We start from the raw sequence: 26,150 nt of genomic DNA, 5'->3' as shown, positions 1-26,150 counted from the left end.
CTTTGACGTCTAATATTGACATCTAAGTCTGTTCTAGTCAATTTAATTTTGAACATTTAAAATCAGGATCAAGTTGCTCAGTGTGTGTGTAAACATGCAAAATATTAAAAATTGAAAAAGTAAATTTGATCAAAAGTATCAAAAGATAGTACTTAAATATTTTAATAATAATAATAAAGAATATACAAGGCATTCCAATTATTTTAAAAGAACTATAAATAAGAAAAATGATATAAAATATGATTGGTAAGTAAATAAAACACAGGAATATAAGCAGTACAAATGTGACTCATTCTAAACTGCGTGCAAATGAGTATTTCTTGAGCTTGCTGTCTGGCTTTGCTTCTGAGACACCTTACTCCTTACCTCCGTTACAACAGGCACCATGGGGCTAGATTTCCCTCTAAATTCATGTTAGAGCACGTTTTTTATCCTCAGCAGTATCAAAGCATCGGTTGCCCCGATGATCTCTTTCTCTCTAGAGAAATTGGAACAGTGGAAATTGTTGCAGTGATGGCCCAAGGACCATCTTTGTTTCCTTCCTTCCCTTTCAATTAATTGATATAGAAAAACAGGCAAATTTACCTGAGGGCTATATCCCATTAGAAACGCCAAGATTATCTTAAGTGGGCAAAAGGGAAGAAACGTGATTCTAAAATGTGAAATATCGATGTTTGCTTTTGATGCTGAATAGCACTGTTGTGTTTTTTGATTTAACTCTCTTCTGCAGTGTAGTGTGTACCTGAGGCATCAGTCGACATCCAAATCCTGTTAAAAGTTGCTCCCTCAGACTGTGTGTCTGGCAGTGTCATGGCAGTTGGATGAGAAAAAGAGTGAGAGGAAAACTGAAGTGGCACGATGGGCACTAGCCATCTATTGCCAAGGTCTGATACTTGTTTCTTTTTCTGCTTGCTGGTGTTTAGCTACATCTCCATAGATGAAACACTTCGGAGTCTGGAGGCCCGTTCCTTCCACAGTTTAATTAAAGTCACTCACATGTAAGTACAGTAATTAAATAAATGGATACAGTGCTAAAGAAATTTAAGAATGCGTGGCAATAACATACATGCTGGTGTTTGAATCATCATTCTTGTTTCCTTTGTTGCTATGCCTTTTCTCATTTCCTTTCTCTGTAATGTGGAGTCAGTCTCTTTTTTGACGTGTCCTTTCTTTCTTTACATCTTTTCAGTTCCCTTGCTCTTCTGTACCCTCCCATACAAGTGTAAGAAAGTGCAGTGAAAAATAAGTGAGGCTACATTATGAGCTTGTTAGCAAGTTGAAATAAGCTGGCAGCTAAGAATTACTTCTGTCAAATTGCTGAAGGTAAGTGTAAAACAGAAATACAAACACCAGAAATAAAATCAGGAGGGCCAAAACACAGAGCAAAACGGCACTAGATGGAGACGTGAAGAATAATCAGTAAAATGAAGCCCATTTATCTGGTTATTAAATGTTATGTGAACGTTTTGGACAAAGGCTTCTGGGAATTGTTTTTGTACCGTTTTGTTCTGACCAGTCGTCACCAGACGATGCACTAGGGCAGTTACTGAAGTGGTAGGATACCCGCAGTCAGGCAGCTCCCGTCATTCAGCAGAACCCCGTCAAACTGAGAAGGTAACGCATTGAATGGAGCTTCCTAGGACACATCCTGCATCTCGTACTCTCCCACGGTTCCATTACTGATCCAAATGACGGAATGGAAAGTGTCATAAAGCTCAGATAAGTCACAGTTTGGCATATTTCAGAAAACGTTTGTGTTTGCAGAAGTTCCATGGGAGAGCACTGTTGGTCATCACAGATCCAGAAAACACTGTCAGAGGAAAGACTTTTGTGTCCGTAAAGAAAACATGCCTGAGGCAGGTAAATCTTTTCAGGTTGTTGCCACAACCCATTTTCCAGACTGTGTTTGACAAAGCAGAAATAATGATAACCTTAAATTAGATTAGACAAGATTCATGTTAGACTCTAGGAAAGGTTTTCATAAGGCTGACCTAAGTAAACACCAGAATTGTTTCCCGGGATGGTTGTCCCTATCACTGGAGGCCTTCAAGGCTGTGTAACCAGAAATTCCATAGGTTTTCTCTCAGAGAAAGAGATTGAACTAGATGATCTGTTATCACTACTCTATTTTCTATATTTTTTTTCCTTTTCATTTACACAGTGTGAAATAGAAAGGTTAATAAAAAATAAAGGAGATAATATCAGTACTGTTACTGTAGATAGAGACCAACTAATGCTGGAAAGTGGAAGTGCCTCCTCTGAGAGTACCCGACAGGCAGAGCTAGAAGCTGAGCCCAGGAAGTTGAGTCCAGTAACATGCTTCTCTGCTATTCCTGAAAGAGTTTCACAGGAAGGCTTTGGTGTGAAACAGCACTTATCTGTGGTCATAATGCCATCCCCTCTTGCGGACTGTTTTATGCCGCCCTGTCATCTTCATGTTCTTTCTTCCTCTTTCACAGTTGTTATGCCTTCAGGATTTCTTGTTTAACACAAATGAACATTTAATGAAATATTTCCTGGCAGCACATTTTATAAGCAATGAGTAAAGCACTTGGCAGCAGGCACTACAAATCCCTCGGTGGTACTCGTTTTGTGCTTCACGGCATTAGAAGTTGAAGGTAAAATGCTCTTGGGCCATTGCATTTTGATGCAGGATATTGCCACGCAATATGCAATGTAGTACCTTGTGGTTTTCAATTATATGGATATAAAGGCTTCTCGAGGACAGCTTGAGGAAAAATGAGCTAGCTGGCTAGGGAGCTGTTTTCTAGTATTTCTGTACTAGAGTCATAGTGGAGAACGGACTAGAAAAATCTCCCTCAGGATCTTAATTCATAGCACAAAACTGATCTCCTTTAAAGGGTAACGTAATGTAAGCCTTTGAATATAAAGAACTCTTTCACAAAACAGGCACTTGTAAGCGCGTGACTGGTTCGAAGGAGTGGTAGATGGAGCTCTGGAGTGGCCAGTGCCTCCCAAAGCACTCATTCTTGTGAAGGGCTCTGCAGCACTGCCTAAATTGCATTACTTTCTACTAGCTAAAGGGTTGGTGAGGGATGTGAGTAGAAGCCTTTTCTCTTGTCCTCTCCCAGTTTCTAACCACCCCCAAAAGCATGTTTATATTCCTGCCTGGGAGGACAGCCAGTGGCCCTTGCCGTAAGCATGCCTCTGTCACAACGCCGCTGGAGTCAGGCCCCGGCACGCCAGCCAGGTCCAAGATGGCCACGTTATCACACCCATGGCAGATCCCAGGCCTGGGGACACTGCGAGCGGGACCGGCAAGCTGCAGCCCGGGCAGGAGTCGGCAGAGCCCGTGGGCACCTACACTCATGTCACCTAGGGCACAGGCTGCGGGGGGTACAGGGTGCAGAGGAGGTTTCCTGATCTGCTCTACAAGGGTTATGGTAGCATGGGAGCCCTGCTGTTTCTCAAAAGGCACCTCCAAAACCAGAAACCACACACAGACGTGCAAGATACCCTTTTCAATTTTCCTGCACAAGAGCCTAAAATACTACTGGGGACAAGACACCAGAATTCCACTCACAAAAGCTCCAGGCAAACCCCAAAGCCTTGCAGATAGTCCACAAAGAAGGGCGACCTCTGCCACTCAGAAGTGCTCACCAGATTTTCAAAATCTGCTTCGAAGTAAGGAACATGTGTTATTTAATTAGGAAATACCCAGGCTTCTGGCAAATCAGGCAGTTTTATATAAGCTGCGAAAGAAAGCAATTTATAAATGTGACTTTTTCTGAATCGCTTCCATAACTCCTCTGATCTGTTAGCACTTACCTACCATTGCTGGGGCCGATTTACTTTCCAAAGTACAAGATTCTTCAGGGATAAGAGTGTATGTTGTGCTATGCATTTGTTTAATGTTCTCCTCTTGCGTAGTATTTTCAAAGTATCATTATGCTAAAATAAAACTGGGTGAAGATTATCATAGGGTATTTTAAACAGGTTTAAAAAGAAGTCATTTCCCAGAGTTTCGTTTTCACAGGTTGTTTTTCATTGACTTTTCAAGAAGTGCACTTTTATGTAAATAATCTTTTTACCCTAAATATACATACACACAGTTTCATTTTAAAAACATTTGTCTTTAGGTATAAGAACTTTATAGGAGAAAATTCAGTGTTTATGGGAGGAACTAATTGCTTTGGCTTGAGTCAAGTGTCATGCGAGTAGGCACCCTGTGTTCGTCATCATCCCTGTCAATGTGATTAAGCTTTGATCTTCAGCACTCCGTTTTCTTGGTCCTCACTCAGTTCGCGTGCCTCTGTCCTGACTCTCTGCTCCTTCCAGATCTCAGCTCTCTTTAGGCATAGGTCACATTTTTACGAACCTGTGCCTATCAAGTGTTGAGCAACTTTTGCAAACTAAGAATACTGATCGCCTGCTGTATTTTAATGGGCAGGTCTCATTTTGATTGCAATTGATGGCAAAATTCTGTGAAGATGAAATTCATGGACAAATTTTGAGGTCTTTTTTTTTCTCAGTTGTGTTAAATTGGTCTCACAATGGTTTCTTGTTCCTTCTTTTTGTCTTTACCTTTTTTAAAGTACGTCTGTGGGATAAACTGAACGTTTGCAAATTCAGAACTGTGTCTCCCATACAATGGCATAAGTATTTTTTTTTCTAGATATAATTGTGAAAGTGTCTGAAGAGCAGTCAATGTCTCTGCATCACTGTCTTACTAGTAGAGCTGCAGCTTGGTAGCATTACAATAAGTAAAAAGTAATTACTTTTGTAATTAGGTCAGGTTTTTTTCAGGAAAACATTCCTGTGGAAGAAATGCCAGAAAAATTCATTCTTTCGTTTCCCCTTCTCTGTGTCTTTGCTCACTCCCTTCTCACTCCAGAAGCTCTCTCCTCTTACACAACCACATGGAAAGCCCTCTCAGCATTTGGGAAGAGGGCCAAAGGTTATGTTTCAAGAGGCTTGCCCTCGTGTATGCGACATCATTTGGAGAGCTAGTGGGGGACTCCTCTCCATCTCTGCAGTGAGATGTGGTGAGCCGGAGCCAAGGGCCAGGGCAGCTCTGCCAGGGCTGCACTTCCCTTCTTAGACACCTCATGGGGCCAGGTCGTGGGATAAGGGCTGCAGAAAGGAGAGTCATTTGACGGAAATATCTGAGAAGAAACTGGAGAGGGAGATTGAAGATATCCGAGGGGACTGCTGTATACCTGCAGTGAAGTTCAGGGCACTGGGACAAGTGCTGTGCAGAAAAACCTCGTTAAAAGCTGCAGTCTGGAGGTAGGGAATAGTCCGTCAGGAGCCTGAACCAGTTTTCTGGTGCTAGTGGTGCAAAGGCTTGACAGGTACGTGCAGATGAAGTAACATGGATAGTTTGGCTGTAGAGGGAGAATAAAACATGTAAGTGAGAGAAGCCAAAAAAGATACAGGCAAAGTAAGTCTAAGAAGGTAGAGAGGGGTCCAGGCTTATTAAAAAAAAGGGGGGGAGGCTAATTTAAAACATTTTGGAACTGCTGACATGTATATCCTTAGTCTTCATAGGTATCTGAGCATAATTACAGCAAGGCTCTATGGCCGTATTTGCAATTTCTGGATTCTGGTCTTGAACAAACTCAAGGATATGTCCATATTGCAAGGCAGATATGAAAGATATCTCTGTTTAATTAAATTTAGAAGACACTTAAATGTTTATGTGGATTTTTTTAATGTTACTAAATTCATAGAGGATGTTATGTAGCTTATTAAACTTCCTAGAAGTTACCTGGCAAACCTGTGTCTCATTGATTAATCCATTAAATAATATTTGAATAGTTCTTATTAGTTTCATTTTTAGATTAATTTGCATTTGGAACTAAATAGTTGTATCTTTGCAACTGAACACAAATTTATAATTATTGATAAGTCTTGACACTGAACTTGATCTCATTAAGTGACTTTCTCTGCACATCTGTCCTTGATGTGTTAAAGTATTTTGTTCAGAAAGCAAAGTGGAGTTGCTGTTCATGGACAGTCAGGTGGTGATTGTTTATCAACCTAGTACATTTTTAATTACTAGCCTGAGTGGCAGAAATAAAATTTAAAACATTGATTGTCTTTAAAGCAAAAATAAGACAGTTCTTAACTGTTTTATGTACTATTAAAAATAACGCAAAAGCTGAATAATTTGTAAAGTAACATTGAATATTTTGTGAACACCCCACAGATAATTCTGCTATCTTGTGAGGAGGTAGCAGTGTCCTTCTTTCTTATAAGCATCTCTAAGTAATTTTAGTTAGGTCTGCAAAGTGAAATGTTCGGTCAGGGCAACTTTTGCCTCTCTGCATCAACGGTCAACAAAGATGCCAATTAACCGACTTGGGTTTTTTTAATATCTTTAAAGCACATCATTCCCAAGGAAGGACTCAGCATTGTTACACTGCTGTTGGATGCAGAATGTAAGCACAGTGTGCTAGATTATGTATTCATACATTGTGCCAAAGTTCCATTTCAAAAGTCACTTAAAATCAGCTCTCACAGACAGACACCCAGGAACTGTCCTACTAGACACGTCTAAGTATGCTCTTTGGCTTTACCTGTGGTTTAGCTGCCTAAAACTACTAATAGTTTTCCTAGAACTGCTTTTGAAAGGAATCTTGTCTTTCTAAATCAGAGGGTTTCAGTATTTGCAATTCACCAGTTCAGAAAAGCTTACTGATAGAAGTGCAAACCCTGTCTAAGGAATCCACCAACAATCAACTAGCTTTTTTCTTAGTGTTTTGGCTCCCCTGGAAGTAATCCTTACACCACTGCAGTCTTTTGATTACAATTTGAAAATTACTATCGTATAACATTTAGGCACCTTTCGGTATATTACTCATGACTGATTAACGTAAGAGAAATTGTGAAATCCCGTTTGTGCATCAGTATCCTGTTAACTGAAGAGATCACAACTATTCAAATATCTTTTCTCCTTATGGGCCTGAGTTCATAGGCTCCAGTGTTGATGGAGCTATATATTGATGGAGGATCTTTAGATCTGTGGGGGTTTTTTTTGTGGGGACAACGACGACTTCACTCCAGTACTCTGAGATTAACGATATCTGAGTGAGCAAAACAAGGACGGCAGCACAGTTCATGAATAGAACTGAATTTGAAGATCTTTCTCTTTTTCATGTGTATGAAATGAGAGGCCACATATTCAGTCAGTCAAGTGCAAGAGGCACATTTGACTGGACTAGAAGTAGGGAAAATGGGATTTTTCTCCTGATTTTTTTCTTAAGCGTAGCATTCACTTTGATCCAATCACCTTTTACCCTTTTACACCTCTCATCCTCCTCATCTATTTTGACTAAAGACTTCTAAGCAACTGGCTGGCTGCTGTTGCTTTCTGTAGTGCCTACCACAGCGGTTCCTCTTCTTCCTTTTGGGCTTTAAGAAACCCCTGTAATACCAAGTGTAGGATGAAATGCCAGACTAAATACCATGTATATTAAAGCATACTTCTTTCCTAATCCCAGCATTACCAGTTCAAGGAAATAGAACAGCAGGGCACAAACCTTTCTTCAACACTCAGTTGAATCGTGTTGATTTCCTCAGTCACACGATTTAAGCTTTTCTCTGATTGCTGTGCCAAGTGGCTCATCTGGCAGTTTTAAATATTTTATTCCCACATTAATTAGTTTTTCATTTGCCTGTGTTATACAGCACATGCCCTCTCATGCCCCAGTTACTTCATAAATCAAAGTGCGATGACTGAATCCCATTGCATTATTTGTGCTCCCAATTTTAGTACCGTCTGCAGATTTAAAATTCTTTCTTTCAGTACCCACATCCGAATCATTTTATGCAGAATACTATGAATAGCAACAAGCCGAAACCTGATGATCCCATGGGACTCCAATGCATTACCATTTCCAGGCTGAAGGTTGATCTGAAGACTGTCTTTCCCTGGAATGTGTTTGGTCTACAACAAAGGAATATCTGGCCACTAAGCTCATGAGCCCAGCATTTTAAAGGTAGTCAGTGATGAAAAAACAATGTCAGTTAAAGTTTATGGAGCAAATTCCACAGTTGGGAGAGTGAGAGATACATAACTAATAACATTATTTGAGAGAAGCAAGAGACTGACACTGAGAAGATAAACAAACAGTGCTGTTCAAAGTAGCTAACAGACATGAAGAATATTTGAATATACAGAACTGTAATAGCAGTAGTATAACTATTAATTACATCAGTTTAACATGCACCTAAAAGATAATCCTTGTCTCCCTGGAATGTTGGAATAAACAGAGTAAAAACTGAAGACTTGAAAGGTGGAGCCGAACTGTTTTGTCAGTGCAACAGTACACAGAGATCCTGAAGTCTTGGTACCTGTATCTACATCCTGATCTATCTACTGTCTTAAGGGTTTTTCCCTCTTCTATTTCTCAGGCAGCTTGGCTAGGTTGATTTTATCCAGTACAAATTATTCCCGTGGCAGAGGGATCCTTGAAACCCAACATCCTGATACCTGTACTGTGTAGGTTAGTTGGCATTGTTAGGGCATGGTAAATTAAATTCTACTGGTTTCTGCCCATTGAGTCTCTGACCAGTAGGACAACATCTGGGACGGCCTTAAGACCAGAACTTCACCTGCACAACCTGTCATCATGCCATCTACACCTGTCATCGTCATCAAATTTCTCCATAGAAATAGCAAGAAGTTCTTCCCTCAGCCTACTGTCCCACAGCTAGTCTCAGGAGGAAGGCTGGCACCATTCTTTCTGTATAGTTTCTATTCAAAGAAAGGCTGAGAGTTGTTCCAGCAGCTTTATAAGGCTGCAACTATAGTCTGCAACTATTTTAAGGTAAAGAAATAAAAGCAAACATACAAAAAGGGGTATCCCCTCCAGCAGACGGTAAAGACGCCAGGAAAAGTGTGCATGTGATGGTGGTTTCTTTCAAAAGAGATGAAAATTGGGTAGGTCTACTGAGTCTAGACAGGGAATTTTGGCACAGTCTGATTGGTGCAGCCAGACTGCTGGCTGTTGTTATGGATAGAAAAGAAAGAGATCTGCTGAAAAAAAGAGAAATTAGAAAGATTGAGGGAACTTGCCTTAAGGACAGAGACAAACATTTCAGAAAGAAGAGGAAGGGTCATGCTGCCAGACAGTGATCATGATGGCTAGTGAGGCAGCAGCCCCATCAACACACCTACAGAAAGCACCCAGCATGGCCATAGCCATGTCAGCGTCAGGCTAGTTCATCAACACGCCCAGCCTAAAAAGCCACTGCAGACCAAGCTGTCACCTGGGTAGAAGTATTTAAAGACATAACTGTGGGCAGAAAATATAAGGAAGGAAGGTTATGTTACATTTTGCATCAGTATAAAGGAAAGAAATACACTGTTCTCGATAGTGCTGGACATGGCGATACAGTGAATGGTGTCTCCGTTTCAAGTTCTCAGAATGCTGTTAATTTAGGTGACCTGAACCATCTTTTGGATCCAGTGGTAAGTTCTGTAAAAGAGACAGGAAAAATAATACAAAATACTGTTAGAGACATGAAGAAAGAAACCAGCAAAATAGGACATAAAATGATAAGCTAAATAGATGGTTGTCAATTGATAGGATTATTATATACCAATACCGAAAGTATTGCTTAACTTTCCTTCCTTTCATGCAACTTTTCAGACATAAAACTCTCATCGTGTTCAAAGTAATAGCCATTACCACAGGCTATTGCTTTGATTTTAGGATCACGCAGGCACAGGATGCATAATCAAAGCTCAGGTGCTTCCTCTCCCATTGCTTAAACTCGCCGGTCTCCAGGACTGCATCAGTCCAGACGATAATTCGTCACCGGAAGATTGCTCAGAATGCACAGCGGCCTTGAGCTAGTGCTGGTCAGTACAGAAGGTCACTGCAGGAATTGGGTCCCTGAAATTTCACTTTAACATTGCTGGTTTCTATTATGATAAATAATTAAATGTCAATGATCGAGTGGTAACATTCCTCCCTTTTTTACAGTGAAATTCGAAATCTGAGAAACTTGGATTACATTGATCCAGATGCCTTTAAGAACCTCCCACTTTTGAAATACCTGTGAGTATTTAGGACCTGTAAGGTGGCACTTGTGCCTGCGAATGTGACGCTTTGCACTACAGCGGTTTTGTCTCTTCGCATGTCATTTTGGAACTGATTGCAAATTCCTTGTTACTTTATTTTAATGACAGAAAGCCAGCTAGGGTAGGGCTTGAACTTTGACTAGTTTTGCAAGAAAGGAAAACATGTTCACCAATTCATCGGTAATTTTGCCATTCTTCTTACCCATTAAATGTCTGGAATACACTAATGCTTCCTTGGCAAAATTCCACAACTAGCTTTCTTCTTACGGTTAAATGCTGTTTTACTGTATTTTTGTAGGGAATAGTGGGAAGAAGGGACAAAACAGAAACATGCACTTCTTTTATATTTACTAGGTATTTACACAGGGTTTTAGAGCACATCTGTCAGCTAACTGTGACAAGCCCATTTATAGACACCTGATTTCATATGACCTCTATGGCAGAACGAAATCCTGAAGAATTCTCTGGATTCCCGTGAAGTTTCTAAAGAGCAGCACAGAGTAACAAAACCACGAAATTCTAAAATCATAGGAAAGAGAGATGGAAAAGAAAATAACTTCTATGATTTTGAGTAATGGTTGGAAGACCATAGAAGGGGCAGTGCCTGTGTGTGGTAGGGGTAGCAGGGAGGAGGAAAGATTTTCCCAGATCTTTCCGATAGATCTGAAAGCAATAAAAAGAAAGTAGTCAAAACAACTTCATTTTAGGAGAACAGTTTATCAAATTGAGAACTGTATTTTCTTAAGTTGTTTCCACTCTACAGGAGTTCAGAAAGAAGAGGCACTACCTGTAGTCACATTTGAAGACAGTTTCCCTTTTTAGAGCTATTTGAACAGGTCTTTGGCTCAATGAAAGATAGAGGATTTGGGGGTCCAGACTATTGTCTGAAGCAACTTAATCTCAACTGAATTTAGAGTTATATTTTTTTTCTCTTCCTTTCCACCTCACAGGCTACTTACGTCTGCAGATCTGCTTAGCTGTCTTATTTTTTTGTGTTCTCATGTTTTAGATTCTATAATTTATCATAAACCTTTGATAATTTTTTTCATTTTTTCATTTTTTCCTTTTTTTTTTAATTTGTTCTCACATCCTTATATTTTGGACAGTTGATTATAAATTAGTTGATTGACAATAGAGTGGATGAAGTAACTGTCCTGCATTGTTAAATGTTTTAAATGTATTGTTTGTTGTCATTCAGTGATCATGGAATCATAGAATACTCTGGGTGGGAAGGGACCTTCAAAGGTCATCTAGTCCACCCCCCCCTGCAGTGAGCAGGGACATCCTCAGCTAGATCAGGTTGCTCAGAGCCCTGTCCAACATGGCCTTCAATGTTTCCAGGGACGGGGCATCCACCCCCTCTATGGGCAACGTGTGATAGTGTTTCACCACCCTAGTCATAAAAAATCCTTCCTTGTATCTAGTCTGAATCTCCCCTCTTTTAGTTTAGAACCATCACCCCTTGTCCTATTGCTACTGGCCCTGCTAAAAAGTCTGTCCCATCATCCTTATAGGCTCCCTTTAAGTACTGAAAGGCCACAATAAGGTCTCCCTGGAGCCCGCTCTTCTCCAGGCTGAACAACCCCAACTGTCTCAGCCTGTCCTCACAGGAGATGTGTTCCAACCCTGTGATTGTTTTTGTGGTCCTCGTCTGGACTCAGTCCAGCAGGCCCATGTCTTTCTTGTGCTGAAGTCTCCAGAGCTGGAGACAGTACTCCAGGTGGGGTCTCACCAGAGGGGAGTAATGGGGCAGAGTCACCTCCCTTGACCTGCTGACCACAGTTTTTTGATGCAGCCCAGGATATGGTTGGCTTTCTGGGCTGCAAGCACAGAGTGCTGGTTCATGCCCAGCTTTTCATCCGGCAGTACCCCCAAGTCCTTCTCCATTGCTCTCAATCCTTTCATCCCCCAGTCTGTATTGATACAGGGATTGCCCCAACCCAGGTTCAGGATGATCCAGTACATGTAATTATTTCTGTTTCTTCTCTCTTTCAGTGGTATTTTTAATACTGGACTCAAAGCATTTCCAGACCTCACCAAAATCTACTCATCTGATGTGAACTTTTTACTGTAAGTATCTGTCCTCACAGCAGGTTAGAATACTGCCATCCTCAGATCCCAGGAAAACCTACAGTGAATGTTTCTCTTTCGGCGAAAAATATCAAATAAGTCTGACAAAGCACTTTTCCTCAAGCTATATTTCAATGATAATTAGTACCCCGTCTGGAAAATGCCAGGTTACCTAGGACTATACATTTGACCTGCACGAAAGGCATGGTTACACAAGCGCATTTCTCTTGAATTAGCCAAAGCACATGATACACAGCTTCTACAGCCCTTTTGGTTTTACCTTGGTTTTGTTCTGGCTATGCAATACCTGAATTAGTCTGAAGTCAGAATAGCGGGACACACGGGACCTGATCTGACATACAGCCTCTAATATGAAGTCATCCTGTCAGCATTCTGGTTAACAAATTTGTGTCGGCACAGTGAGCTCTTATTACACATCTTCTGATACTACTCTTGACTGACTCCTATATGGTTGCATCATAACCTCCACTGGCTATCTTCCTTCTTTCTTCTGACCCCACCCTGAGCACAGAAGACGCAAGAGTGGGAGAACTGGGCAACCTTGAGAACAACTGTTTATCATTACACCTTTAAAAAGCTCAGTGCTGGCTGAGATCACGTTTTAGGAATATTTTGGTGAAGACTTATTTTATCCAAAATACATTGCTTCATACAATTAGTGTTTTAATAGAGAAAACCAAAAAGTAGCTTAAAAAGAAAATTGTCAAAGCTAAGAACTAAAAGTCACTAGACTGGGAGCACCTTGGGAAAGAGGACTAATTGTCTTTCTTCTGTCACTCACCTTTTTTTCGTAGTTGGATGAGATGCATACTCTTTTAGATTGACAGCACAAGCTTCTATGAACACACACCTCGCCTAAATACCTTGCCCAGCCATACTTGTAGAGCCACATTTCAAGTACCAGTCTGTAAGGACCACAGCACAAGGACTGACAATCACCTACTTTTAGGCTAGACTTCCTAGGTGGCACCATCTCTCATTAAAGATCTCATCTGGAAAGAATTTTCCTACTATCAAGCTTTGCTAATTTACTTGGGTTTGTTCACATGAGGCACTCCTACATAACACTAAGACTTCCTTCCTTTCTCACAGCTAAAACCCATTTACTTTACCTGATTTAAAGACACCTCTCCCCACCCCCCTCCTTTTTTTAATATAGCTTGAAGCAAATTGCAGAACAATTTATTGGAGAAAGAGAATGGGAACACAAATGGGGACAAGGGAGTCTCCCACTATTATTCTTAAAGGTAGTTCAGAAACAAAGAGGTCTCCTGTAAAAAAAGCATGTATTTCCTGGTATTCAGAAAGTAAAGATGACATTGGTGCCCTAACCTGAAATCTAAGTTCTAATTCTGGATGTTAAAACGCTCATTGTTTCACCAAAGTGTCTATACCTGTAGTAATCAATGAGATCTTCCCTCCCAAAGACCTTCTGAGACTAGAGGTAAGCCTGGTGCTACCTCAGGCTCCATAACCTGGAGCTGCTGTGTTTGCCTTGGCTGTAGGCCTCCCAGATCGAGACCTGAGTTAGCCAGAGCTCTGCGTGGGGTATGCCCACATCTCAAGAGCTGTTAGAGAGCCCCTCAAAGACCCAAAGGGCTTTAGCTTAGATTAAGCTCTGCTGGAGTGTAAATTAAACAGTACATTTACTAAGTAGAGAGACCGAAGAATTCAATAGGCTAGAAGAAACAGAAACCATCTGTGTCCTTGCTTCCAAACAACTCAGTGACTTGTGGCAGAGAGCAAAACATTATTTTACTGCTACCTTGAAAATTTGGGTCTTATATGCTAAAGACTTTTTAAAGAGTAGACATGAATTTTCAAGGGAGATATTTCTAAACACATCTATTCAATAAAAGATAGCCTTTTTGTTTCTTTCATCAAGAAAAAATCTTTTAATGAAGAATAATAGGTTTCTAAATGATTCATAGGGTATAGCTGGGCAAAAGCATTCGCTGTGTCACTGTTGGCCTCTGAGGCCAAGCAACTCACAGGTAGACATTTCTTTAGAAAAGTGAACCAATCTGAAAACCGGCAAACCAAAATAACTTGTGGTGAAAACCACCCATCAGTGAAAACTACTTGGAATGAAAATGGTTGTAGTACAGTCCAGTGTTAGCACATATATATGCACACACATAGCACAGAAAAAGAATGAGATTGTTCCTGTCGCATGAGAAAGTGTTAGGACTTCTTGGCTCATGGATGTTATGGTCTGTCTTTACTAGAATATATCTGATCCACGAGCTGAAGAAAAGAAAAATTTATGGAATATTTTGGTTTCTCTAATATGATTCTAATAATAGAATCTAATATGATTCAGGAGAAAGCACAAAAAGCAGTTTCTAACGCCTTTTTCCTCTCTCCCTTCTCCTGTTTAGTCATAGTAAATCTCTTCAGTTTTTCTTTGTCCCTTTTGTCACAACAGAGTTTTGGTCTGAAGATAGCGTTTAGTAAGACGGCAGAGTGGGACTAAAACAGTATTTAAGACATGACAGATAGTGAAAGACTCATTTGGGCAAGAGTTGAGAAGAATCATTAAGTTAGATCACATAATAGGTCACTTCACTTGTTCTAGATGCAGTTCTGTAAAGTGAAATCATAGAATCAAAGAATCATCTGGTTGGAAGAGATCTTTAAGATCATTGAGTCCAAACGTTCATCCCACACTGCCAGGGTCCCTAAACCGCGTCCATCAATGCCGCATCTACACGTCTTTTAAACACCTCCAGGCAGGGGGACTCCACCACCTCCCTGCGCAGCCTGTTCCAATGCCTCTGTCCTGAACAACGTATCATCTGGTGTCTTATCTGAGCTTAGCCAGAGAGCAGGATCTCAGCTCTAGAGTCACTTGGGCTAGCTCAGTTGACACTGAGGCATTACTTTGTGCATTTTCGAGTTTATGAGACCAGGGACCTGTCTGCTGCTAACCAGTATAACCACACAGGTCGGCGCGCCTCATCAAGACTATGAAACCCATTGACTGCACAAGCTTCCTTCCTTCATCCAGCTTCCTGGATGCCGGAATGTGCTCGATTCTTAATCATCTCCCATGTATCTTCCGGCCTTAGATATAACTAAGCAAGTTATTTTACACTTGCAGAGAACAATTAATAATAAAATTGTTCTGGAGAAGCTCTGTTTAGCAGATGTTTGATTGTGATGTTTTGTCTCCTTTTTCAGTGAAATTGCAGATAATCCTTTCATGACTTCAGTGCCTGCAAATGCTTTCCACGGGCTTTGTAACGAATCTCTAACTCTGTAAGTTCTTCCAGTTTAAGACACAAGGCACTTGCCTCTCTCAAGCATATGGTATAATGTCTAAAAGAAAGAATTCCTGACCTACTCTGTAGTAGTTTGTAACAGAAAAACACCATAGACAGGTAGTATCATAATCTAGTTTACATCAATTCTTTACTATGCCAGGTCTGCTGCTTTCCTTTAAACTGTCTTAACCAGAGTGGTTTTGCTTCCCTATGACCCTAATGACAGTGAATGCTTATATTGGAGAAAATTGAAAGGAAAAGTTTGCGGAGTTCTCCTTCTGTACAGCATGGTTAGAACTCTGTCTAATTTTTTTTGCTACCTAAGTGGCACATATGGTGAAAACTAATGGGTGGCAAATATCAGAAGAGTCATATTTCAAGGAAAATTGTTAAATAAAGTTCATCTGTGCAAGTCATACTCAATGTGAGCCACGAGAAAGGGCTGAGAAGAATGAAAATGACTGAATGAGTTACGACCTGAACTAGGGGGAAGAGCACTAGAATGCAAATGAATGAATACTAAAGAAATTCTTAAAAAAACCCTTTTGGTCTAAGGGAGCAAAAGAATGAACTCTAACTATTCAGGCCGGGCTGATAGTAACATCATACCTGTTTTCCAGGTATTAGTTCCTTTAGCCTTCCTTAATCCTATTCAGTTCTAGCAGAATTTTGTTTCCTGGTTTTTAGTATGAGAGTGGGAAAGTTACAGCAAAGTGGTTTAGTCTAGTTCTGGTTTTGCTGTAAGAAGACGTAACAGATGGCACACCTGCCATGGTGTTCTTGATCCAGCTACCCTCAAGAATGCTACTGGGCATTTGTTTGACCTTGCACTATAATTGCTCTTTCTTCAAGAGATTAAAATTAACCCATCCATAAATGTGCCGTTGCCAAGAAAAAAGATACGTAAGATGTTAGGTATTCAAGTATTGAAGCAACCCAAAATACGCTAATTAATTTTTTTTTTTTTTTTTTGCTTGCAGCAAACTCTACAATAATGGTTTTACCAGCATCCAAAGCTATGCTTTTAATGGGACAAATCTGGATGCTATGTAAGTAGCGGATCATTCTCTTCTTTCAGAGAAAAAGTATGTAATAAATACTCTGTGCTTGTTGAGGGCTCTCAAATACATATCTTATAATAATTATTTTTAAGGTGCAAAGAGAGGGTATCGATTTCAGCCAGCAACAAAAATATCGGTGCTTAATGTCTTTTGCAGAGTGCTTTCATTTGGTATGTATATTTATAGCTCAGAAATAAAATCATGGCAGGTAACTCCAGCGTGAATTTTGTTCTGGTTTGAAGCCACAATGAAATTTCTTTTGACATTTCTAAGACAATTTAGGAGATAATTATGCTGCTTTACTTAGAAGACAGTTTATTTTAGGAAGTGTAGCACTAATAATGGCAGCAGCCCTTTCACAGAAATCTCTTACCTGCAAAAAAGAGAACCAAGAAAGGTGTTGGACACAATTCAGGGGGTACAGTCACTCGCACCTGAAACGAGAGATGGGCATCTCAAAAGCACGAAGCAACAACTCCAGCTTTTGCTTCACCTTCTCACTTCAGTTTCTGGAAAACTTTTACTTAAGGAGTGAATATCCCTTTTGCACCATACATAAAATCATCTGCCTCAATCATTAACACGGAAGAAATCTCAACTCCAGAGGCTGCATTCGCTTTGGCAGAGCTTGCTGTGTTCCCGTAGAGGCCTGGCTGGCAATCTCATGAGTAAAGAGCTCGTAAATCATGAGCTCTTAAATTAACCAGAGTGGTATGAGGATAGATACGATTCTTTTCTGTACTTTACTTTAAATTTGGCTTAAATTCTGTAAGAATTCTGTAAGAACATCCTTCACGTAGTCTTAATCTTCCCAAACTGCCTTTTTTCCCCACTATGAGCAAGCTAGAGTTATATTTTGAAAGGTTTGAGTTAAACCAAAGATCTGGAATAGGTCTTATTTTACTCACATTAATTCAGTTACTTTGAACTGTCATATGAGAAAGGAAGTTTTCCACAATGACATAGTGTTTGAACTAGTGCCCACAGCCATTGCAAGATGTAAAATATGGCAAAATTAATTCAGTGCCTCAACTCAGTCCCTGGAAGCTGTATAAGCAACACTTAAATCCTTTCTAAGTCTTAGCCAATACATGAACTGCGTTGGCTTTTCTGTTTCTTACCTTTTGATGAAACACAGGTTGAAGATAATTTTGTAGGATTTTTTCCTTTTGCTTCTCTGATAGTGTGCAAGTGCTGTTGCTTCTGGCCTCTTTGGAGTTTTCCTTCCTACTAAAGAAACAAATGAAAATGTAGTTTTAGAAGATCTGGAGACCTAAACATCTGCTTTATTGGACTGGGTCGAAGTAGAGAAGCAGAAAACACATACTAGGTTCTGCAAATACCCCTTGCTTACTTTCAGAAAAAGTTTGTAATTAGTGTTCTTAAAGGGATTTCGGTATTCTTTAAGAGCAGAGGACTCTACAAGAGATCTGGATAGATCTGAGAGCTGGGCAGTCACCAACCATATGAAATTTAACAAGAGCAAGTGCCAGATTCTCCAGCTGGGGCGAAGTATGCATTCATGAATACCAGCTGGAGGACAGGAGTCTGGAGAGCGGTCCTGCAGAAAAAGATCTTGCTGACAAGTTGAATATGAGCCAGCAGTGTGCCCTGGCAGCCAAAAGGGCCAACCACGTCCTGGGGTGCACCAAGAGCAGCATAGTTAGCCAGTCGAGGGAGGTGATTGTCCCACCCTGCACTGCACTGGTGTGGCCACACTTTGAGCACTGTGTGCAATTTTGGGTGCCTCAATATAAGAAGAACATCAAACTATTCAAGTGTGTCCAGAGGAGGGCAACCAAGATGGTGAAAGGTCTTGAGGGCAAGAGTTAGGAGGAGCAGTTGAGGTCACTTGGTTTTTCTCAACTTGGAGAAGAGAAGGCTGAGAGGTGACCTCATCATAGCCTACAGCTTCCTCAAGGTGGGCAGCACAGGGGTAGGTGGTGATCTCCTCTTTCTGGTGACCTCAACAGGACACGAGGAAATGGCATGAAGCTGTGTCAGGAGAAGTTCAGGTTGGACGTTAGAAGATTCTTCACTGAGAGGGTGGTCAGTCACTGGAACCATCTCCCAAGAGAAGTGGTCACGGCACCAAGTCTGTCAGTGTTCAAGAAGCATCTAGACAATACTCTTAGTCTCTTAGGTATTCCTGTGAGGAGCACAGGAGCACAGGGAGTTGGAACTCGACGATCTTTATGGGTCCCTTCCAACCTGGGATATTCTATGATACTAAGTGAATCTTTCCAGAGACTGGCTATGATGCACTAGTTAAAAACAAAAACAAAACCCACACCCCAAAGGAACCAAAGCCAGGCTTACTTTCAAGGCTTTATCTACCAGCAGCAAAAATGGTTTATTACAACAAACAGTTCTCCCCTAATTAAATCATATGAGATTTACTAGGAGAAAAGCACTACTCCAGGTTTACAAGACAAACCAGGGAGCTGAACATCAGTGGTAAAGCCTTTAGCTCTTTGATAAACCATGTTGAAATTTCTAAACCAATTTTCTGAAGTAGTTTGGTTACCCTGTGCCAAGATAAGGCATACTTTTGCTAATTTAGTGCATGTTTGAAGATTGTTGTTTGTAACAGCAGCAGTAAGTTAATCCAAGAGGTAAATACTTCATTTTCTGTATTTTAACATTTCTAATTTGAACTCCTGTTTACCTACCTCTGTTCAGCAAAGACAGTACCTGTCTTCCTCTGGGTCCTCCAAGGTCCTTTGGATTTGATGAAACTAGGAGCAAAAAGAATCTAAGAGAAAAAAGTGACAGAAAGAAACTTTAATGGGTTTTGAATTATGACCTCAAGAAGGAAAATATGTAAAAAGGAAAGCAATCAAAAACAACTATTCATTTTTGATAAATCATTCAAAGACTCCATGTTCCCTCTATACACCAACAGACATTTGGGGAACCTCAGAGGCTGCCTGCTACCACGCAGTGTGCCTTTCTACCGCTCCGCAATATTGAAGAGCCAGCGATGCAGATATAGGTGTGGAACTAGGCATAAATGGTTTCCATTACCACACTCCGAACAATGGCACTACCTACGAAACCTTCTCATCCAACAAGGATCCGTGTTTTATAGCAAACCACAGGAATGATATATATGTTTTATAAAGGCAGGGAAGTAAAAAACTGGGAATGACACCTTTACTGTTCACCTGAAACTTGAATCCCTCATGGTAACACATCTTTAAGGTCCATGAACTGCATCGCTCCTACAGAGCGGTGCTCCTGCACCGGTATTCATTTCTGTAAGCAAAGCAGTGAAGAAAGAACCGATTTTTTAAAAAGTATTTCAAGTGAATGGCAAAATATATTTAGGATGAGCTTTTACAGAGCTGTCTAAATTACTGAAATGGAAAGCGTGCAACCTCAGAATCTAATTGCAAAAACAAACTCCAGAAGAATATATTTACTTTGGGATACACTTTCGGATATCACTTACAATGTTTGGCTTAGCTCAGAGGCAAGATAAACAATGTGGAAAAAAAATACAATACTGTTCATTTACCAAGGCCTGTCTTTTACCTATTCTCCCTTTATTTAACCTTCATTTCATAATCTCACAGGATGCATGGACATATTAACATGCTACACGTCCAGAGCCCATTTAACACCACAGTGGGGATATTCAAATGTATGGTCAATGTATAATTTTTCTCCTTGTTTGTTAAGCTCTGCTGCCTTATTTTAAAATCAGAAGCTGAACGAAAACAAGCACATACTATCCAATAACACATAATTCCGTAAGCCAGTGAGGTATTCCAACTAGGAGCTTTGGTAACTTCACCTGGTTTTTAACCAAGTGATCTTTTGGAAGAAAATTTTGCAAAACCCTCCCTTTTTCCCTAATCTGGCTGTTCATTCTTGTTCCATCACTCCCTGTGCTGATAAAATTGGTTGTGGGACTGCAGTAAAACCTTTTCAGTGAAAAAATCCATCTTTAAAAAAACAAACAAACCTAGAAAGGTGTGTCCAGCTACACTATGGGGAATGGCATGAATGACTTTGGACTATGGGAGAAAAGAAATAGAAATCTTTTACACTGGGGAAAAAAAAATAGGTATGTGGAACTACACATTCGTTAGCTGAAGTACCTGGTCAGCATTTTTCATTCACATCCTTCACCCCCAGAAGAAAATACACTTTTGGTGTATAAAAATATCTTCAGACCTTTCAGCATTTTTCAGATTTTCATCTCCGTTGAAGATTTTGAATATTCAGGGTTTTGGTTTTCTTTTGCCGTCTCATGCTTTTCATGTTTGCTCTGTCTCTCCAAAACGGTGTCCCTGAAGAGCTCCCAGAATGACCGCAATAGTTTAACATTCATACTTCTGCTCGTTTTTAAGGAAGTTTTCTCTCGTACGTGTATTTGCCCGTTTTGGAGACCACAGCTTGGTGCGCTCTTTGGCTTTTTTGGGCCCACAGAGCTGCTGACTATCAGTACTTGGTGATTGCTCTGAGGCTTTACACTGTAATATTTTGAAACAGATCACGCGAGTCGCTCAAGCTGAAATCAGAAGTTGCTTTTCCTCACGTGAACTGTCCAAGCTGCTGCTTTCTGAAGCATGTACTGATGATGTCTGAATACTCAGGAACTCTGTCACACCCTGACATGACATTGCCCGCTGTTACACAGCAGCTGAAATGCCCCACTGCTGTTTCCTGTCCTCAGAAGATCTCGCTCAGCCTACTGCAGTCATGTTGGTTTCTGGTGGGTCTGAGACTTAGTGCAATATTTTTCCCACGTACCCTGGATCTTGAGTCCATAGAGACTCGGTAGTAGTCACTGGCATAGTCAACTTACTGAGCTGATTTGATTAAAAAAAGAACAGAACAAAACAAAACAAAAAAGAAAAAGCCTTCTTTTCCTCATAGTAGTATGAAATAAATCATCAGCCTGTCCTACTCCAGATTCAGCGCTCACTACTCCAGATTTCCGGCACACTTTGCACTGGGGTATTCGTGTCTATCCGATTGCCTTCCATCAACTTTCCAAAATTACTATTATTCTAGTGGCCCCTCTGAGGAACATTCCACTTCACCCATGTGATTTCTAAGACTTCTAACGTTTGTTTAGATACATGGGTACCACCATTATGGTTTTCTTTTCTGCAGCGTATTTAAATGCCATTCGGTATCATTTAGCTGTCAGTAACAACAGGATTAAAGCTGCTCTCAGAGGAGCTACACTGCCTATACAACAAATTTCCTCGTCAAATTAATACTTACCAAAGTCTTACTCTTTCCATTTAAAAGAAGCACCTATCAAAATAAAAGGGCTTAAACAACTGAAATCAATTAGCATCAGGAAATTGAACATTCTGATGGCCCTGACTCAAACTGGCAGCTAACACTGGCAGCCCCTCATTGGTACCAGATGAACTTCTCAAAAATCCCTAGCTGGCTGTTTCTGTTTGTAAGTTGGAAGAGTTTTATTGCATATGTAAGCTATTATATTTCAGGTTTATCAGTCACTATGGTGATCAAATATCAGGGGAAAGTATTTCCAAATTGGATAAGCAATTATCTGGTTGTATAATAATGCCTATTTACTAAAGCAGACAGGTTTTACTAGGTCAGGCAGGTTTCTGCGTCCTTCAAAAGTGCAACCTAGATGTTGAAATCTTGGATTAATTCTAAGCTCTTGCTCCAGTTTTCATTTTTGTGTTAGATTTGCAGACAAAATCATGAGGAAATTTGCAAACTGAAGCAAACGCTCGCAGTAAAAGCGACTAGGTTGTCTGTCATTTGGAGAACATGAAAATTAGTTCTCAGAAAACACAAATGTAAGGTGATATTAGAATAATGTATATTTCTACAGAATGAAAGCTTATTTCAAACAACAGCTGAGAAGATGAGGTAAACTGTCTTCCTCTGTAAGAAACGAGGGTTTAGGCACGGGTAACGTCCACTGGCTAACATGCCAGAAGCGCTCCTCTGGCTTGGCTCCCTAGCACTTTGTGTTGTGTAACCGAGCCAAAGCGCATTTGCTTCTCATTTCTCACTATGGTGATCAATATAAACTTATATCCAATGAATGTTACGGAAAATTTGCCAATGACTTCAACCAGGACAGTATTAAAACCTTTATTTGATTTTTTTTCTAGACCAAGAAACAATTGGTCAAATTTTTTTATTTTTACAGCTAAATCCCACTTCAGTTACCTGAATTCAAAAGACTCTTCTGGAACAAAGATAAAATAGCGACCTTCTGCACTTTTCTGAATCAATTCTATTATCTTCACACCCACCGTCTCAAATGGTGATTTTGTTACAGAACTTACAGTTAGGAAAGGTTTGACCTTTGTATTTTTGCCACTAACTGGCACAATGGGCACAGCTCACAGCAATTTCACGGACACGCTCTGCAATCTGTCGTGACCACCTTTCTATTGCAATTTTTGCCTTCCCAGCTGCATCACAAGCTAGCTTCAAAATGTTTGTAATATAGCAGTCAGCATCCCTCTCTGCCTGAGGTATTAGTGCCTGCAGCAATAGTATCAAATTCTTTCTCATTTCATTTCTTTAATAGCTCAGGACTGGGCATCTTACAATTTCTGTGCCAACTGCACTCTGAAATTTTATTAAATTCTTCTTTTTAAGATAATTATGTTTAAATTCTGAGCAATGTCACCTACCTTCATTTGGGCGATATTGTTTTTCCCCTATTTCTCTCTTTCGCCGATGATCTCATCATTGGGAATATTCTCCACTTTTTTTCACACTACCCTGTGAAACATGACTTCCACAATACAGTCTGTCTGCAATCCTTGCAAAGTTTTTGCCCTTTAGATGGACTCAGGACCTCATTGTCTTCTCCTGATCAATGCTTTACGGTCATCATCTGCAGTCATCTTTTTTTTCTTCATCTTGCATTAGGTTTTCACCAGTCCTGTACCCTTGTTGGTGAAATGTCAAGCAATCCCGACACTTGTAGTTGTTGGGCCTGGGTCACTCACTGTTGTCACACTTTTATGTCTACGAGTTCCTCTTCCCGCTTCTAATGGACCTGACCTACCGATAACATTGTGATCTGTGGACCCCGGAGTTGCTACTAGACTGCATGCTTTAATCTGTGGTTTGCTACTGATGAGGCCACTAGACTTTACCTTTTCCACTATACAGAAAAATTTATAAAAATTATAAATGGGAGAGTCACAGGTGCTGCAGGACTCTTCTGCCTAGGCACCACGGTCCTTCAGGGCATTGACAGTGTTGATCATTTTCCCATTATTTCCACATATGTTTCCCTTCACAACTTTCCTTGGCAATTTTCTGTGTTCTCCTGCTTAGTGGGTTGCAGTTCATTTCCGCCTCAAAAGCACAGTCCTGCAGCTGTGTTGTCCCCTTTGCTGCCTTGGTTCAAACTTCTCTCAGAGGTCCTTTCTCATCATAGTACAGAAACGAAACATTTGGACTGTTTTATCTCCTCACTTACATAGTGCCCCTCAGCCAAGAGAGCTAGGTGCTCCTCCATGCTTCTCCAGAGATTAATTTATTTGGTAAACAATTCTTAATGTCATCACAAGATTTCAATTTCCATCTGAATTAAGTCAAAAAGCAGGACTAGATTTGATGCCTGCAAGCTGTTTCTCCTGTAAACACTGTGACAGCAGTTGATTGAACTAAGAACACCACCTAGGTTTTAATTGCTGGCTTCGGGAAAGAATTATCCCAGTAGTATCCACATGTACATATATATATATGCACACACGTATATATACACACATACGTATACATCACAACCTAATCTTCAGTCCCTTCTCATTGCTTAGCTAATTCTACGTATTCCTGCCTGTGTGTTTAGGAGATCCAACTGCTTGTAACTGCAGTCCTCCTCCCTCCTGGCTAACCAGAAGGAACCACTTAATCAAGGACGTTAACATTGCTGTTGCATTTTGTGAAATACTTTTTAGCTGGACAGCTGTTCCAAACCCACATTTTTAATCTATCTATGTCAAATAAACCAAACTAATACACACCAGCTAGCACTGTACGCGTAAAAGCCACGGCTGTTTTTCCATTTCATCACACACCGTGTCCATCTGCTTTCCACAGTATGTCATAAAACGTGCTCGGTGCCGTACATCCCCTGACTGACAGAAAAGCAGGATGCCTGGGCTGCTGCTGCTACTCCTGCAGGTTTCTTCATCTATGTTTCCTCTTTGAACACCTGCAGCTGTGGAACTACCGAAGCCAGTTTTTTCTCCCAAGTCTTTCCACAAACCTATAAATTCTATTAGGCCACTGAGAACAAAAATCTTGGACAGAAATGCACAGCCTCCCTAAAGCAATTTGGAACTCGACTGAATCACCTGCAATAATACTCCACGTATTTACAAGTTTCTCAAAGGACTGTTTCAGACAACGGTAAACAGACATCTAGCTAAAAGAAAACCCACCATCAAGATTCATTCCAGATCAATCACTTGCAAATCTAAAAGCACAGAACTGACTTTCACATCAATTGTTCCCCTTAGGTGATTATAAATTCTTGAGTGTTCGGCAGCCTTGCATTGCCTGTCGTCAGTCCTGCACCTTTAACTCAACTCCGTAAATTCCCTGCTTCTTGAAGCCGTGCTTTCTTCTGTGCCAGTTTCCAGAGCGATGGGAATTAACCTTGGCCCTGATTACACCGTGTAATGACAGGAGAAATTTGCAGCATTCCATCTTTCAGGGAAGTGTTGGCTACTCGGGAAATTGTTCATGGTTTTCCCAAGACTTCAGAATTTTTTTTTTTACCTAAGTTTTATACTATTTTTTCCTTCAGATTTATCCTCCCTCTCACTCCCTCTCTTGCTCTTCTTACAAAAAACCTTTGTTCTTAACTCTTGACCTGTGTATGGGAGCCTCCACTTGGCTATGGAGATTTTAAAGCATTTAAAACTTTAATTACCAAACTCAAAACAAGGAGGGATCTGGTTTTGTGTTTGTTCATGGTGTGTTCCTGTAACCACCATGCAATTACCCATACCTCATTCTGATGAAGGCAAACCAATCCGTTTCACCTCATCCTCACACATACTTCCCTGAAGATACAGTGTGTATGTATGTGTCTTACATGACAGAGAGAGGAGACGAATTTGGAGCAAAGAAAATTCATTTTGCTAATTTATCTATGATTTGTTGAGGAATTTCATTTCTTTTCCAAATGGCAAACCTGTATTTTGTTCCTTGGGTACACGGAAAAGTAAACTAACTGATTATGCTTCAATAGTTGCTGGGACAGAACGGCCCTTATACATAATGCTTTTGTAAATCTGTTTAGACAAGTAAACTGAAGATCTTCTTAGGAAACTCTGGATAAGTATTTCCGAATCACTGTGTGTGTTTGTTTCTGCAGCTATCTGCACAAGAACAAATACTTGGAAGTTATCAATGATGACGCATTTCTGGGAGTGAACAGTGGACCAACTCTACTGTGAGTAAGATAAAAAGAAGCAGAGAAAGCTTTAAAAGTAATACCATTTTAGGTTGCGCTTTTTTCCCAACCATTATTAGCAGCAGAGCAGCAGGAGTGGGAATGCCATGTTTGCAGAAAGAGTATCAGTAACAAAAGCTGTGCTTTAGTACGCTGATCTAAGAAATGCTTGCATCTTACAATAGACATACTGTTCCTACCAAATCTTCTTCTGAAAGATTTTGTACTACAGTTTGTTTTACGAC

The 26,150-nt window shown here is 40.4% G+C and overlaps 1 protein-coding gene across 1 annotated transcript in view; it reads left to right on the top strand.

Moving 5' to 3' along the window:
• The window catches only part of LOC104490124 (thyrotropin receptor-like), a gene marked incomplete at its 5' end in the record, with an annotated part of 55,577 nt that extends 29,668 nt beyond the window's left edge, over nt 1–25,909 (top strand). Inside the window, 6 exons of the mRNA XM_010132372.1 lie at nt 924–998; nt 9,957–10,031; nt 12,050–12,124; nt 15,329–15,406; nt 16,392–16,460; nt 25,828–25,909. Coding sequence (XP_010130674.1) covers nt 924–998; nt 9,957–10,031; nt 12,050–12,124; nt 15,329–15,406; nt 16,392–16,460; nt 25,828–25,909 — 454 coding nt within the window. The remainder of the gene's footprint in view (nt 1–923; nt 999–9,956; nt 10,032–12,049; nt 12,125–15,328; nt 15,407–16,391; nt 16,461–25,827) is intronic.
• Nucleotides 25,910–26,150: the final 241 nt, after the last annotated feature.

This window comes from Buceros rhinoceros, unplaced genomic scaffold (assembly GCF_000710305.1).
Source record: "Buceros rhinoceros silvestris isolate BGI_N320 unplaced genomic scaffold, ASM71030v1 scaffold7283, whole genome shotgun sequence".
NCBI classification, from domain to species: Eukaryota; Metazoa; Chordata; class Aves; order Bucerotiformes; family Bucerotidae; genus Buceros; species Buceros rhinoceros.
Note: the sequence above shows the minus strand (reverse complement) of the source record. Positions and strands in the feature narration are given on the sequence as shown.